The 16,553-nt window shown below is 44.1% G+C and overlaps 1 protein-coding gene across 4 annotated transcripts in view; it reads right to left on the bottom strand.

Moving 5' to 3' along the window:
• Positions 1-16,553, bottom strand: part of TCF20 (transcription factor 20) — an 83,218-nt gene that overhangs the window by 28,278 nt on the left and 38,387 nt on the right. For all 4 annotated transcript variants that reach the window (XM_084748321.1, XM_084748320.1, XM_084748318.1 and 1 more), the window contains one exon: positions 9,630-15,416. In XM_084748321.1, the coding sequence (XP_084604447.1) occupies positions 9,630-15,380 (5,751 nt within the window). In that variant the 5' untranslated portion in view covers positions 15,381-15,416. Of the gene's footprint in view, positions 1-9,629; positions 15,417-16,553 lie in introns of those variants that run through there.

Here is a 16,553-nt window from a genome sequence, read left to right as displayed (position 1 = left end):
AACTCATAACGCAGCTCAGGGCTAGCCTGGCCTTCACTATGTCTTCTGCTTCAGTCTAAGCACTGGGAGGACTGTAAGTACATGCCGCCCCCTGCGTGGGTCCCATGCTCAATCTTTTAGTTAGTGTCTACTCACTGTCAAGACAAATTTCATTCACCCAACAACCTAAAAGGGTAGTTCTTGTACAATTTTTCAGGATAAGAGGTAGGGTAAGTAGGTAGGTAAGACATCATTTTCCAAGAAATCAATTCATAGAAGAAGGTGTGGAGAAGGCCTTTTAAAAACTCTGAAGTCTTTAAAGTTCTGTAATCACTGAGGAGTGATTCCTCTACTGTCTTCAAAGACTGTTAGTAAATCCCAGGGCTTTCATGCTCTTTCCTTCTGGCCCTGGGCAGCAGAATCAATGCTACAGTAAGATGGTGCCATAGTGTAAGTTTTCTTTTATAAATGGGATTAAAAAAAAAAAAAGTAGAAGATGCAAATAGCCAAACAGTTGGGAGCTGGAGAGATGGCTCAGCAGTTAAGAGCACAGTCTGTTCTTGCAGAGGTCCTGAGTTCAGTTCCCAGCACCCACATGGCAGTTCACACCTGTCTGTAACTCCAGTTCCAGAGGATCCAACACCCTCTCATAGACATACATGCAAGCAAAACACCAATGCAAATAAAATAATTAAAAAAAAAGAAAAAGAAAAAGAGAACTAAGAGAGCAAATTTAAGACACTGAGGGCCACAGTTGGTGCTCACTGATGGAAGTAGCACAGGGGGCATGTCTGGACAGTGTCTGAGTTCTCTAGAACTAATCTAGAAAGGCTTGAACATGGTCTTCTAGAACTGAACAATGATATCTTGTCCACATTTACCTAAACAGTCCCCTCCCCTCCTTTTTTCAAAGAGGTGGGAATAATATAAGTCTGGAAGGACAGAATGCCAGATTCATCAAGATTCCATTACTGAGAAGTGTTTGATGAGAAAGGCCAAGCCCAGCCTTGCCAGGACCTTAAGCTAAAACAACTTTACAATGATACCTATCAACAACCACAGGAAGGAAGGGAAGGAGGGAGAGGAGAGAAGGAAAGAATAAACCATGGCTGCTGGTGCAACACGTTCTTCACTGTGGACTCGTGTAGCCTGGGCTAAGGCAGGTGATAGAGCACACTGTCTCCTGAAGAGGGAGGGCATGGTCCACAGGCTAATTGCTAAAGACTTTGCATCTATCTGAGATGAATGCACGTGGGAGAGTAAGGCAATGACAGTGAGAAAACCAGAAGAGGCTGGTCATTTTAAAAGCCAAAAGCATGTTCTTGGTAGATCACAAGCTTCTGAGAGCAGTGGGCTGTGGATTTTGATGTATGCCGATTTCTCCTGCCAATCTCATCTACTCAAGTCACTCCAAGAGCAGCGAACCTGGGTGTGGTTCAGGCCTGAGGCCTTTCCCATGCACCCTTCCCAAATCAGGTGAGCTGCTTAGTGCTTACACAAACTTACAGCACTTACACTGGTGTGACCTACACTAAGCTACAGTGCCATTCAGCTGAAAAAATTAGGAAACCATCCTTTAGAAAGTCTTGAACTGGAACTTTTGAACTTAACTTATAAATAAGAAGTATCTTAGAACTAATCAACAGAGACAAGATATAAATCCTCGTTTCCTCCTCCAGTACTTTCTGTCTTAAAGAATGGTGCTGCATACAGGTGGACTTGTGCTCCATTTCTCGTCCTCAAGGCCAGATGCATTAGTTCTTTCCTACCTTTCCAACCTCACTGTACTCTTCTTTCAACCACCTTTGCTGCACCAAAGCTATTTCCTCATATTCCCTAATCTCCCAAGCTTCACCCCTCCTGGTGGCCTGCTGTGCCAGTCAGCCCCTCTACCCAAAGTGTTCTATGATCCCAATGAGGACTCTTTTTTTATCATTCTCCTTTCAGATTCTCAGAAAATCTTTACCTAGTCCCAATCTAAAGCAGCCACCCCTTCTTCATCACATAACTTTATTTCACTTTCTCGAGCTGACTTATTCTTGGCACATAATGGATGCTGACCAAATGCTGGATGGATGAAATAAGGATTTGGTGCTAGAATTCAGAAAGATCACCTCAGAGGCTGGAGAGATGGCTCAGAAGTTCAAAGCAATTCTTTGCATATATGAGGGTTGGAATTTAGATCCCATCACCCACATAAGAAGTGGGTGAGCCCTACAAATGCCTATATCCCCAGCGCCAAGGAGGATGGAGACAAGAGGATCAATGGAATTGGCTGTCTTCCAACCTAGCCAAACCATAAACCCCAAGTTCAAGAAGAGACCCTGGCTCAGAGAAACAGGCAGATAGTGATGAGCAAAAAGACACTAACACCTACAGACGTGAATACCTGTATACACGCACATCTTGAAGAAGAAAGAGGAGGAGGAAAAGGAAGAGGAAGAGGAAGGAGGAGGAAGAAGGAGGAAGAGGAGGAAGAGGAGGAGGAGGAGGAGGAAGAAGAGGAGGAAGAGGAGCTGCTCAGCATAGAGAATGGACTGGCACAGCCAAATAATACAAGGAAACCAGTGAAGATGTCATTCTGATAGATAAAGGTTTGAGCCAAAGGGGTGACTGACTAGAGATATGAGCTAAAGATGGGCATTACATAGGAAATCATAAACATAGTATCTGGACTAGAGCAGAGTCTAAGATTGTCTCCAGACTTCTGGATGGTGGGGTAGGAGACTAGGTATGGAACACTAGCACTAGCATGTTATGATTGCAATGCTTTAAGCAGCTGGACTGGCAGATGTAGAACCTGAGTTCAGAGTGTCAAGAAGTCATGTTTTTATATAATATGGCAGTCTGCTGCCATCAGCATCACCAATTTAGGATTCAAATGTTCCCCAAAAGGCAGACACTAAACATGTGAATAAAGCCTTGCACAAAAGCAGACGTATAGCAAGGTCCCTGACATATTACAGTTCAAAGACAATGACAAGGATGAGCAATTAAGATTGCCATTGGCTGTCCAACTCTTATGTGTTATCTTTCTATCTTTAAAGTAGCTCTAGGGATGGAAGAAGACCCATGTTCAGTTCTGAGCACCCATGTCTGACAACTCACAACTGCCTGTAATTCTAACTCCATAGGATGTGACACTCTCTTCTGGCTTCCTTGGGCACATAGATGGCACATGTGACATATATTCACAAAGGCACACATACATACACAAAAAATAATTATATATGAAAATAAAAAGTAGATATACATATACATGTATACAAATATGCATGCACATTTTGTTTTTTGGTTTTTTTTTTTTTTTTTTGAGACAGGGTTTCTCTGTGTAGCCTTGGCTGCTCTGGACTCACTTTGTAGACCAGGCTGGCCTTGAACTTGCAGAGATCCACCCACCTCTGCTTCCCTGAGTGCTGGGATTATAGGTGTGCACCATCATATCCAGCATAGACACACACACACACACACACACACACGAGCGCACACACAGTGTATATGTATATTTATACATGTAAATGTTTTGGTCCCTGTGAGTCTAAATATGCACCAAGAAACTCAACCGACTTGGGCAAGGCCTCAAGAGACCTGATCTCTGCAGCCTCGGTACAGCCAGGCCTGTAGCTACTGCAGTGGCTTAGACAGAAGAGTAAGGACAGGTATTAATAAAATGTGAGTTTAAAAACAGCACTTATTACTAGGAAGTGGGGGCAAGATATCAGGTGAGCTGACCTTGAGGTCAATGTATTTGCTTAGTTTTGACTGGTTTACCAATTTTTTAAGGCAAGGTCTCATTATGTAGCCTAGGTCAAAACCATAATCCTCTTGCCTTAGTCTGGCAGGTTCTAGGATTACAGGCATGTGTTACCATGCCTCATCTTCAGGTGAATTTAAACATCCAGGTCTGCTTTCTGAGATAGGAGGAGCAAGGTCTCAAACCAGAAAACAAATAGATTTCATAAAAAAAAAAAAAAAAGATTTATTTATTAAGTACACAGTGTTCTGCCTGCATGTAGGGCAGCAGGCCAGAAGAGGGCACCAGATCTCATCATAAATGGTTGTGAGCCACCGCGTGGTTGTTGGGAATTGAACTTAGGACCTTTGGAAGACCAGACAGTGCTCCTAACCTCTGAGCCATCTCTACAGCCCTAGATTTCATTTTTTGAGGGGCTGCTTTTTCAGAGTATTAATATTTTTTTCAACCTGGAAACTCTACTGAATTCAACAAAAGGAATCATTTAACAATTATCATTTTGCTTCTAATTATTACCCTGCTAAAGCATTTTTAAATAGTTTTGTATAAGTTGAGTAACTTTTACTCAAAACAGGGGCCTGATATCTGAACCAAGATTTCAGAGTTTGGGCTGGAGAGATGACTGAGTGGTTAAGAGCACTGTGCTCTTCCGGAGGTCCTGAGTTCAATTCTTAGCAACCACATGGTGGCTCACAACCATCTGTAATACCATCTGGTGCCCTCTTCTGGTGTGCATAAAGACAGTGTACTCATATACATAAAATAAATAAATCTTTTAAAAAAAAAAGATTTCAGAGTTTTCAAAGTCTAAAAATAAAAATGCCCAGACACCTCCACAGACTCAGTACAATGGGCCACGCCTGAGACTTGCTCAACAAATAGTATTTAACCAGAAAGCATGTCCTGCTATTAGCATCTACTTCTCTTTGTCCTTTGGCAAAGTGTGTAAGCGGGATGAAATATCAGTGCAGTGGTGGGTCCCACTTTTATCCAAGGGATCTTAATCTTTTAAGATTCAAGTTGGGTTGGAAACATTTACATCCACACAAACTATGAGGCAGTTCTAAGTTCGTTTTATTCATTTCTTGGCAGTATGGCCAACGTTTCTAATTAAGCATCAGATCCTAAGTGTATACGTACAGCCCAAATAACTCTACCAAACCTGGCTTACTTCACGAATCAGGAGTAATGTGACCCTAGACCATCACTGTATCAGATGCAGTCCTGTCTTCTCTCTTGCATTTCCCTGTATCTCCTTCCATTTTCTATAATCGAAACTTTGCTAGGCCCTCAGAGGAAGCATGTACCCATAGCATCAATTTCCACTTCAAAGTGCACTTGGCTAAACAGTAAAGTAATGCACTTTTGTCTAGTTTCAATTCAGTGTGTGAAGGCTTTAAGATGCATTCTAGGATCTCTGGGAATTGGGTGCTATTATGCAAAACAGAGAAGTTTTTTGGCCAGTAAAATGATTGTTTCACCTCAGTTCTCACCACAAATAAATGCAACCATAGTTTCTTAATACTATACCATGAGCTATCTTGAGAGGGTTACAAAAAGAAATAACTCCTCCTGAAGTGTGGAGTTTAATTTGACATACAGCAATCTGTGTGTTGTGATTTGTTTATCAATATTGGTCTTATGGTCTTACAGCATTTTCCAGAGAGTACTCTATTGAGTCTTACTTTTAAATCTTCTATAATATGCCTCCAATATCTTTAAAAATATGTATCAAGAAACAGGCTGCAGGAAAACTATAGTTCTTCAGTTTGTCATGATTGTTCTATAAGGTTAATAAATGCAGTAAAATAAAAAACTAAAAATTTCACTTAAAATGTCCTAGAATTTGGGGGGGAAACATTCCTAAAAGGCAGCTAACTCTTTCTCTAGATATTTAACACTGATGATACAGTGTAGAGACAGAAGTAAAGCGATCCCATACAGTTTATGGTTTTGTTTTGTTTGTTTTTTGAGACTGGGTCTCTTTGTGCAGCTTGACTGTTCTGGACTCGCTTTGTAGACCAGGCTGGCCTGGAACTCACAGCGATCGGCCTGCCTCTGCCTCCCGAGTGCAGGGATTAAAGGTGTGCGCCACCGTTGCCCGACCTCCCATATAGCTTTTTCCCCCCTCCCATATAATTCTAAGGAAAGATGTAAATAAAATAATTACTTTTTTCCAATCGGCTGCAAGTCATAGTAACAGATGAGAAGGCCTTGGGCTGCTTAGAGATCTAGTTATGTGTACAAGGAGAGAGCATGAGCTTAGGTAACAAGATCACGTGCCTGTTCGGATGAGGGGCTGTGAGGGAAAGAGGAGACAGAAGAGAGAGGAGGCAGAGCACGAGTGGCCACTGTCAATCACATGTGTAGATAGTTACTGGAACTAAAAACAAGACACCAAGAGGTTGAGGCAAAGCCCCGGCGAGGTTTGGCCAGCAGTGGCAATCTTGTCAGGCTTTGGAAGCCACTTATTTTAAAAGTTTGTAGATGAAAATTCAGAACTCATAAAGAATGGCTTATTTCAGTCAACAAGAAAGCTGACTCTGTGACTTGGTTTTGCTATGCTAATAAACATTATCTTATTTCTATTAATACTTTTTTACTTATCAAATCATGTTTTTACATTTACTATTTTGTTTCATTTGTTTTTTTTTTTGAGATGGAGTCGCAGTAGCCTAAGCTGGCCTTGAATTAATCATTTTCCAGCCTTTGAGATTACAGGTATATACCACCATGCTAGGCTTAAAACAGATTTTTTTGTTTTGTTTGGTTTGGTTCTTTTTTTGGTTCTTTAAAACAGGGTTTTTCTGTGTAACAGCCCTGGCTGTCCTAGACTTGGTCTGTAAACCAGGCTGGCCTTGAACTCACAGAGACCCACCTGCCTATGCCTCCCAAGTGCTGGGATTAAAGGCCTGTACCACTTTGCCTGGGAAAACAACAATTTTTGAAACATTTTAAAGTTTGTAATTGAAAACCAGGCAATGCTCATAATCCCAGCTACTCGGGAAGTTGAAACATTATAGAGACCTATTTCAAAATTATAAACTTACAGTTGTGCTGGCTAGTTTTAAGTTAACTTGACACAAGCTAGCATGATTTTGGAAAAGGGAGCCTCATTTGAGAATATGTTCCTACAAAACAGGCCTATGGGCAAGCTTCTGGTACATTTTCTTAATTTATGACTCAAGTAGGGGGACACAGCTCACTATGGGCAATGTTAGCCCTAAACTGGTGATCTGGGTGCTTTAAGATGGCAGGCAGAGCAAGGCGTTGTAAGCAGCGTTCCTCCCATGGGTTGTACAGTGGCTCCTGCCTCCAGGTTCCTGATCTGCTTGAGTTCCTGGCTTGACTTTCCTGGATGATTACAGTCTGTAAGATGAAATAAATGCTTTCCTCCCCAAACTACTTCTAGTTATGGTGTTTTACTTGTCACAGCAACAGAGACTCTACACTGGATGGTGGTGGCACACATCTTTAATCCCAGCATCTGAGAGGCAGAGGTAGGAATAGATCAAGGCCTTTTTGGTCTACAGAGAGAGTTCCAGGACAGTCAGTGCTACACAGGGAAATCCTGACTCGGAAAAAAGAGATAAAAACAGTGATAAAGAGATAAGAAACAAACAAACAAACTCTAAATAATACAATTCAAACTAAATTAAAGAAAATTTTGATCTGCTAGATAGTAGGAAATAAACTATATGTTAGTTGAACCTGTGTTAAAAATCAATATAATAGTATATAATGATTTTCAATCACTACGATTGAAATTTGTTAAACATCTGTGTATATGTTGTGGTGCTACCATTCTAGTCATAAGCTGAGATGTAAAACAAACAGATCAGTAGAAGAGATAGGAAACAAGCTGAAAGCTGCAGTATGAAACTTAACCACGGTCAATTGCTGGTGCTGTCACAAATGACAAGTACAGCCCTGATGGAACAGTGGTTTATATCAACTTAAAAACAGAGCTTTGGCTCAAATCTACTACTACAAAGAGGTAGAAAGTTAAATGATCTTCTTTACATCATTCTCCTTAAATGAAGCATCTCAATTTTCTATCCTTTAAAGAATAAAATTAAAGCACTCCTGAAACAGCTGTGATTGCAACTCCAGTTCTAGAAGTAGAAGTACTTTCAGCATCCCCCATTCAGGTCCCAGGGGCCGAACTCAGGCTCAGCAGCTTTGGCACCAAGCACCACCATCTGCAGAACCACATCATGGGCGCTGAGATGCTAGCTTGTTGTTTTTGTAGGTTTTTTCATTTGTTTGTTTGTTTGTTTGTTTGTTTTAACCATTTAGTCACTAAAAGTTGTGAAGGGAGAGGGACTGGGAAAAGACATTCCCACATTTGGTGTACCTGCTTCAATTGTAACATTCTAGATTTCATTTTAGGATCAAATCTGACAAGTATAGGCTAACATTTTGAGTGGCAATTTTGATATTTTCACTTAAATGCTGTTCACCATTCACCCTTTAGAGGAAGGATCTAATTATGATTTAAGGTAGCCGCATCATATGAAGTGCCTTTTACTTTCTGTAACATTGGCTACAGATTTAGACACAGAATAGGGATTTAGCCTAATTATTGGTGACCAATACTCTGATTTGCTATAGTGGGCTGAAATACATTTATCCACAAGGTCCCTTCCCACAAAGGGAAGTAGGTAAAAATCACCAGGTATACTGTTAGTTTCTGTCAATTTGACACAGGCTAAAGTCATTTGGGAAAACAGACCTTCAATTAATAAAATGCCCCCAACAACTGGCCTGTAGGCAAGCCTGTGTTACATTTTCTTAATTAGTTACTGATGTAGGAGGGCCAGACTCATGGCAGGTGGTACCACACTGAGCCTATGGTCCTGAATTACATAAGCAAACAGATTGAGCAAGCCAGTAAGCAGTGCTCTTCCTGGCCTCTGCATCAGTTTCTACCTCCAGGTCCCGCCTTGAGAGCCTGTCCCGACTTCCCTGAATGATGTCAAGGTGTACACAGTGAATGCTTTGTCCATGCAGAGACTCCTAAATAATCATTTCTTAGCATCTTTTTTTTCCTGAGTAGACAGTCATGACGAACCAGACATTTTAAATAATCTCTATCAAGAAAGGAAGGAAACAAATGATTTTAGTAAAAAAAGAAAAAGAAAAATTTAAAGATGCTCAGAAAGAAACTAATGGATGATGCTCCCCTAAATAAAAGTCTAATTTAAGAAAAAAGGAGAGATGAGAACAGCAGAGTCTTAGCAGTGAAATGGTGGTGATGATGAGCCAGCCCAGGATAAGAGCTAAAAAGCAGACCTAGAGAATAAGTAAGGACTAGAAAAACATAGCTTAAGAAAAAAGAAGCATATGAGAATGTGTTAATATTCTAGAGTAAAACACTGGGTGTGGTGGCTCATGACTGCAATCCCAGAACTTGAAAGGCTGACACAAGTTTGTGAGTTCAAGGTCAGCCTGGGCTACATAATAACTAAACAAAAAACAAAAACAAAACCTGGAGCAATGAAATGTTTTAGAAAAAAGGAAATATAACCATAGTATAATTTTGAGTACCACACATTGAAAAATTATTTATAAAAAGCAGCGAACTAACTGAAGTGCTTATGAAAGCTGCACTGCTGAAAGTGAATGACTGCCTAACAAGCAGGAGTCAAGGCTGAGGCGGAGTAGAACAGGGAATTGTGTTTCCTAAAGCTTTATAGGCAAAAACATGACTTTGCAACCTACAGATATATTACTGATGAAAATATAAGGTACATCTTTCAAAAACACTCCCTTTTCTGTGTATCATTTGGGTCAAGCAAAGAACTTGGGCTGAGTAGAATAATGACTAAAGTATAAGGAACAGGCAAAGTAAAGTAACCAGAACCAGGCTGGTGAGGGGCTCTCTCTTACTCACCATCTCTCTGGCGATTTCCAGCGCTTCCTGCAGGCCATAGAGTCTGCCACAGACCAGGTAGATTCCATTGGCCCAGAGAATACAACCCTCGTGGACCCAAAATTCGTTGCTGTCAAGAGGTAGTTCAGGGATTTGTAACTCCAGCTCAGGACCACCTTCTGAAGTGGTAGGTACAGAGGGCTTTGTGTCCAAAACATTCTTTTCACTGCTGCTCTCGGCGGCTGCTTTTTTACAAGGGAGCCCCCTGGACAGAGACCGAGGACCTCCACCACAGTCCTCGGAGCGATGGCGCCGCTTGAACCTAGGATGAGCAGCCAGGCTCCTCTGCTCCTTCTGCTGTTGCTGCTCCTCCTCCTCCTCAGTGTCAGTTTTAGAACCATTAGAAGCGCTTTTGTGCCGAACCTTGACCTTGCTCTGCATTTCTGTGGACCTCTTAGGAGGTGGATTCTTCGGAAGAGTGGCTGCATAATCTTGGGGGTAAAAGGGTCCAAAGAGGTCACCCATGTTCCGGTAACTGGCCCACTTGCCACAGAGACAGCAAACCAGGTGCCCCATAACAGAAGATTCTGTTACCACAGGCCCCTGCAGCATAAAGGATGAAGCTGGGAGCACCTTGCTTTCCGTGCTGCTGGGGGGAGGGGTCAGAGATCTCTGACCCTTCCGGCTCCTCACCAATTTGGTCTGTTCTTCTTCTTCAGCATTAATGATTGTACAAACAGCTCCAAGTTCACACTTATTTACTACATGGATGTAAGGGAAAAAAGACTTGTTCTTGGCATCAGTTTTATCTAGTGGCTGGGTAGCATACTTCAGCTTGATTTCTGGTTCTTGAGGTTCTACAATGGGAACTGCTTGTTTGGTTTTCCGCTTCCTTGGCTGGGCCCCAGGCTTCCTTCTCTCCCTCCTTTGCCTCTGCTTTTTTGGCTTTGGCTCTCCGTCTGCAGAACCTTCTGGTATCTGAGGGGGTTGCGGGGGTGGAGGTTGTTGCTGCTGCTGTTTCTTTTGCTTATTCACACTACCAATGGGTCTCCCCTTTTTCTTTCCTGATGGGAAATACCCTTTTGGGGGGAAACTTTCTTGTTTGGGTGAAATCATGACTGTATCATTCTCCTTCTCTTCAGCCTTGGGGTTTGCCTCTGGGGCCAATATGCCCACTGGAGCTACATTCTTTGAGTCAGGAAAGATTAATGCTGTTGCCCCACCCAGGGAACCATCTGGTCTCCCTTGGTTACCAGCAGGCTTCTGTGAAGCTGTGACTGTCATAGTACCAGAGGGCTCCTTTCCAGTAGGAACTGTTTCTACATGTGCCTCTGTCTTGACTTTGTCATCTCCACTGCCACACCAGTCTTCAGAAGGCCCTGGAAGAGGCTTTTCAATATTTGATTCCTGGTTAGTTGCACTAACTAGGTCAGAGACTACCTCACCTTTTCTCTTCTCCATCTCAGCCTCTTGAGTAGCCACAGTCCCACCTTCAGGAGGACCAGTCTTCAGAGACAGAATATCATCCAATGTGACTGTGTCTCCCCCAGCCTCGGCACTGTTTGTGGATGCACTCCTCCTAATATTTGGGGATGTGATCTTCTGAACTATAGCTTCCAATTTCAATCCCCGTCCCTTCCGAGGGGGCAGTATTTTGGTCTTAGCAGGGCTTGTGAGGGTAACAGCAGGACAGTTTCTATTGTCTGTATTTGGAAGGTCCTTGGAGGCATCTCTCTTAGGGATAGACTTGACATCCTGACTATGAGAAAGATGGGTGTAGGAATTGTATGCTTTATCGGTACCTTCTTTTGATGAGTGGAGGAGGCGCCCTTTATCATCAGTGTTACTGTTTTTTACATCTTGTGACTGTCTCTTACTGGGAATAGGGGAGATAAAAGAACGGACTCGCCTCCGCATGATTAAGGGATTTTGAGAAGAATGATCCTCTTGACCCGGAAGCCGTAACATTACATTACTAGGTTTGGATGACTGTGTAGACTCAGCTAGTCCATGTCCATCTGTCTCAAGGGGTGGTCCATACCGCTTTTGATTGGACATTCCTGGAGGACCACTGCTTTTGGCTGGAGAAGTCTGTCGAGAAAGATCCCAACAAGACTCTTGTAACTTCTGAGAGCTGTGCTTCAATTCCATGCCTTTGGTAGGCAGACCATCACTAGACATGAGACAGCGCCCAGCTTCCTGAGTGCTTGGGTCATGGTAGGTACCTACTGGTGGGCCATACATCATCCCATCTTTGTCATTTTTCAGGGGGCTCCGTACTCTGTCAAGAAACTGCTGCTGTCGTGGGCTCTTCCGTGGCCCTTCCTGCCTATGCTGTGCAGCAGCAATGACTCCCTGAGCAGAACTGCTGGCCCAATCTTTATACTCCTCTTGCTGCTGTTGGTACATCTGTCTCTTATAATGGAGCTGGGAATTCAAACCAGTATTAGGGTCCCCATAAGCATGAGCCCTGGTGTTTGTATGGTAAGCAGAGGCCAGGCTCTCTGAGTTGGGAGAAAAGGGAGCATGTAAAGAACTCCTATTGGCCCTCTCTGAAAAGGTCATATGTGGGTTCATGTGATGAGGGTCTCCCCCTGGGCCTCTGCTCCTACCTGGAGACATCTTCAGTTTTTCAGCGAAGTCATGGTACTGAGAAGAGGACCGACCCCTCATAGTTTCCCGGCTACCAACTCTACCAGGGACCCGACGCATTGGTGTGGCCCTGCTATCTTGTGGGCCGTAGTCTGAAATGGAATCATGGGCTGCTGCTCCGGGGCTAATGTTGCCACGGTAAGCCTCATGCTTGATGCTGGTAGGATGGCAGTGGTCTCCAGATTTTTTGTTGAAACTAGCTTGAGATTTGGATTGTTCAAAGTCTTCCTCTTTTATCTGTCCACTTTGTGATTTCAGTTTTGCTTCCATGGATACCAATCCACCAGGAAGAATGACTGACTGACCTAAACTTGGGTTGAGACGTTCATTTCTCCCAATTCTGGCATCAGCACCCATGTGCCCCAGTGAGTGAGCCCCTGGGTCCCTGACAATCTGTCTTAGTGGGGAAATATCACAGATCACTGACCGCCGTTCAGAAAGGGAGCCCCCAGGCTCATGGGCTGATGATGGAGGTTCTATCTCAAATTTTCTGGGAATGGGATAGTCAGACAGATTGATCTGCTTCATTTCAGAAGCTGTGCTGCCTGACTTCCTTTCCCATGGTCCCCAGTGGGGATTTTCTAACAGGGATCCAATGCTCTTATTCAGAAGGCCCCTGCTGGCTAATTCATTGGTTTGACTGACTAAGATGTTGGGCCTTGCAGTTCCTTCCAGGCCACTAGCCATCCCTTGATGTTCCTGAGCACTTCTAGGATACCTTCTGTCGGGATGGTGGTGGTAACCCTGAAGCACTTCCTGTAGAAGACTTGGAAACTTCTCATTTCTACCCTTTCGTTCCCCATGACTGACAAAATCCCCCTTTTCTTGTCCTGAAGGATACTGAGGAAAACCACTGACATTTCGTGGTACAGCTGACCCAAAACTCTCTTTGTAACTGTAACGCAAACTTCCAGGAGATTTGCTAGGCTCAGTCCTGCCTGTGAAACTTGAGCCTACTGCGGAGTGGCTACTCTGGCCATTCCCTTCTCCGTTGTGGTTAGAACTATTATCACCATTCTTGCTTCCTTTGCTTCCTCCTCCTGGAGGATCTGTCTGTGGAAGTGATGTGTGGCTAACTTCCTTTATACCACTATTGCTAGGTGGCCTCTGACTGGCAGCAGGATCATCCTCCTGGGAGCCTTTATCTTGTCCACCAGATTTTTCTACCCGACCTGTCATGGCTTCCCGGGAGACAATCACCCCAACTGTCTTCTCGTTGACTTTTGTGTTCCCTTCAGATGACAATGATGTGTCCTTAGCACCTGGAGAGGCTGCTTCTTCCCTAGTTGCAGGACTGGTACTGAGCCTAGGGGCCTCATTCTGAGCACCTTGCGTTGGTGAGGAGCCAGCTTTCTCTGAAGCTCCACACTTGTAGGTAGTGTCAGAGCTGGTGCTCTGGCCACTTAGTTGCCTCACTCTCTCACCTTGATCTTCTGAACTACTGGAACAGCCTCCATCCAATGACTCTGCCATAGGGGACTTCAGTTGTTCTTCAGGCTGTGAGGAGCCTTCTGAGTTTGTACAGCTATCTGCTTTCTTAGATGATGATGAGGGCCTCTTGGAAGTCTTCTTCTGAGGTGTCAAGGCATCAGAAAGTAACATGTGCTGCACAGTATTGGGAAGATTGGCCACTTGAGTACTCAGAGCACTCAAACTACTCAACCCAGGATCTGTCAGCCGCTTTTCTGGCACCCCTTCTAATCCAAATCCTTTGAATCCTGCAGCGTGAGAATTAGGGCTGGGCATCATTGAAGGAGTTGGACTGAGTTGGGGCATTAGTTGTAAAATTCGGTTTCTGGAACTCATGGGTACATTGCCTTGCCCACACTGGAGATTCTCACCACTCTGCATGAGAGGAGAAGGGGTAGAGCTACAGCTTGGAGACTGAACCACAGAAGCAGCTGGAGACGGATTAGAAATAGGGCTGAAGTTCTGGTGAAACTGCATAGGGGACCTTACAGGAACCTCAGGCTGGTTATACTGCCCCACCTGGCTTTGCAGGGGCAGCTTGGTGGCAGCATTGGTGTACTGCATCACATGTTGGGAGGCATGTTGCTGCTGCTGCTGCTGCTGCTGCTGCTGCTGCTGTTGCTGTTGCTGTTGCTGCTGCTGCTGTTGCTGAGGTTGTGGCTGCTGCTGTTGCTGCTGCTGCCCCTGCTGGGACCCTGGTGGAATCTTTGCCTGTTCAAAATTTTTCATAGACTGAGGTTGATAGCTATAATTTGATTGTGTTCCATAAGCCTGTGCATTAGAACCCACATTATGCCCTTCATACTGAGACCCAGCATTTACACTGTAACTGCCATCGTAGCTTTGTCCAGACTGACTGAAACGCTGTGGTGAAGGAAAGGAGGAGGAGGAAGAGGAAGAAGCAGAAGATTGGTAGTGTTGGCTGAACTGACCCACTCTTAACTGATAACCAGCAGAAGATGGCAGAGTTGAGGGCCGCTGCATTGGTTGTAGATGGGATGAGCCAGAGGTTGGCTGTCCAGTGGCTTGTGGCAGAGGCTGATGGGACTGGTAAAGCTGTTGTCTCAACTGCTGTACTTGCTGCTGCTGCTGCTGCTGTTGCTGCTGCTGCTGCTGCTGCTGCTGCTGCTGCTGGCTGGAGGCCTGCTGTTGATACTGAGTACTCCCAGGAGAGAAAGGCCCTGTGTAATCCTGCTGATAATGAGACACACCACCAAGAGCAGAGTGCTGTGCTTGAAATTGGCTCACATGACCCTCGCTCCCATACTGATTGCCAAAGCTGCTACCCTGGGGAGGTCCATAGCTCTGCACGGGCCCAGAAGGCCTTCGCTGAGTAGGCTGTGGGGTTCCTGCTGCCACGGTGTCTTTGTTGCCTGCCATGTAGTAAAAATCTCCAGCTTCTTTCCTGAAACCCTGGTAGCCTTGATGGCCAGAGGTCTCACTAGCCATTGCTGCTGCGGCAGCTGCTGTTCCTCGCCGTCCACTACTGCTGCTGCCAGTGCCACCACTACCACCACCTGCTCCCCCAAAATTCTGGAACATCTGGGCCTGACGAGGGCTGAACTCTTCTATTCGGGATGAGCTGTGTACCTCCTGTGGGTAGCTCTGCTGGTTTCCGTGGTAACTGCTTTGCTCTCGGAACGACTGCATACTGTTCAGCAGCACAGCAGCAGGCCAGCAGCCCTCCTAGAAAACGAAAAGAAAGAAAAGAAAAGCATGAAACACGTATCTGCGTGGTACAAATAAAACTCAAGCCTAATAATTCAATGGCCAGATAAAGCTGATTGCTTTATGTTTCGTCTTACTTTTCCTTAGTCTATCCATTTCTGATAATGCAAATAAGCAGATAAATGGTCTAAAGAATGAAGGAATCTGTATCACAACAAAGAAAACACTAGATAGATTCAAACACATTTAATATAGTTCATTATTAAGGCCAGGCATGGTGGCACACACCTTTAATCCCAGCACTCTGGGAGGCAGAGGTGGGTGGATCTCTGTGAGTTCGAAGCCAGCCTGGTCTACAGAGTTGCAGGACAGCCAAGGCTACACAGAGAAACCCCATCTCAAAAAAACAAATTAAAAAGAGCTAGGCTTTATAGAACTAGCACCATTGAGAGATGGTGCTGAAGGGGCAAGAGAAACAAAATATCATCAGTCTAAAAGCAGAGCAGGAAGAAAGCAGCCTGTAAAATCCTTAGGATCCAGTTCTAAGAGGGGGGGAAAAACCTAACTTATCTTGGGTGCACATGAGAAATAGATTTCAGAAGTAAACAAAATCACAGCTGACGAGCAACAAACACTACTCTGAAAGTTTAACCGATTTTTTTAAAGATTTATTTTTATGTGTATTTGTGTGAGGATGCCCCTGATGACCAGCTAGAGTTAAGGCAGTTGTGAGCTGCCCAAGATGATGCTCAGAACCAAATTCAGGTCCTTTGGAAAAGCAACAAGCATTCTTAACCACTGAGCCATTTCTCTAGCCCCAAGATATGGACATTTTTGGTTTGTTTGGGTATTTTTGATACAGAGTCTCTTTATGTAGCCCTGGCTGTCCTGGAACTCACTATGTAGACCAGGCTGTCCTCAAACTAACAGCACAGAGATCCTTCTGCCTCTGCCTCCTAAGTGCAAGGATTAAAGATGTGTGCTACAATACCTGGCTCCTATAAGATAGTCCTAACATACCTTATATTTAAAATAGCTAGACATGGGACTAAGTCTGATTATATATAGTCATATGGCTCAACGTTGTCTTTTAAGTGTCTATATACAAAAAGAAAAAACCAAAAACAACAACAAAAACTCAGTGCCTGAAGAAAA

The sequence above is a fragment of the Acomys minous genome (assembly GCF_964271855.1).
Source record: "Acomys minous genome assembly, chromosome: 12".
Classification (NCBI taxonomy): Eukaryota; Metazoa; Chordata; class Mammalia; order Rodentia; family Muridae; genus Acomys; species Acomys minous.
The sequence above is the reverse complement of the archived record's forward strand: the minus strand, read 5'-3'. Positions and strand labels throughout refer to the sequence as shown.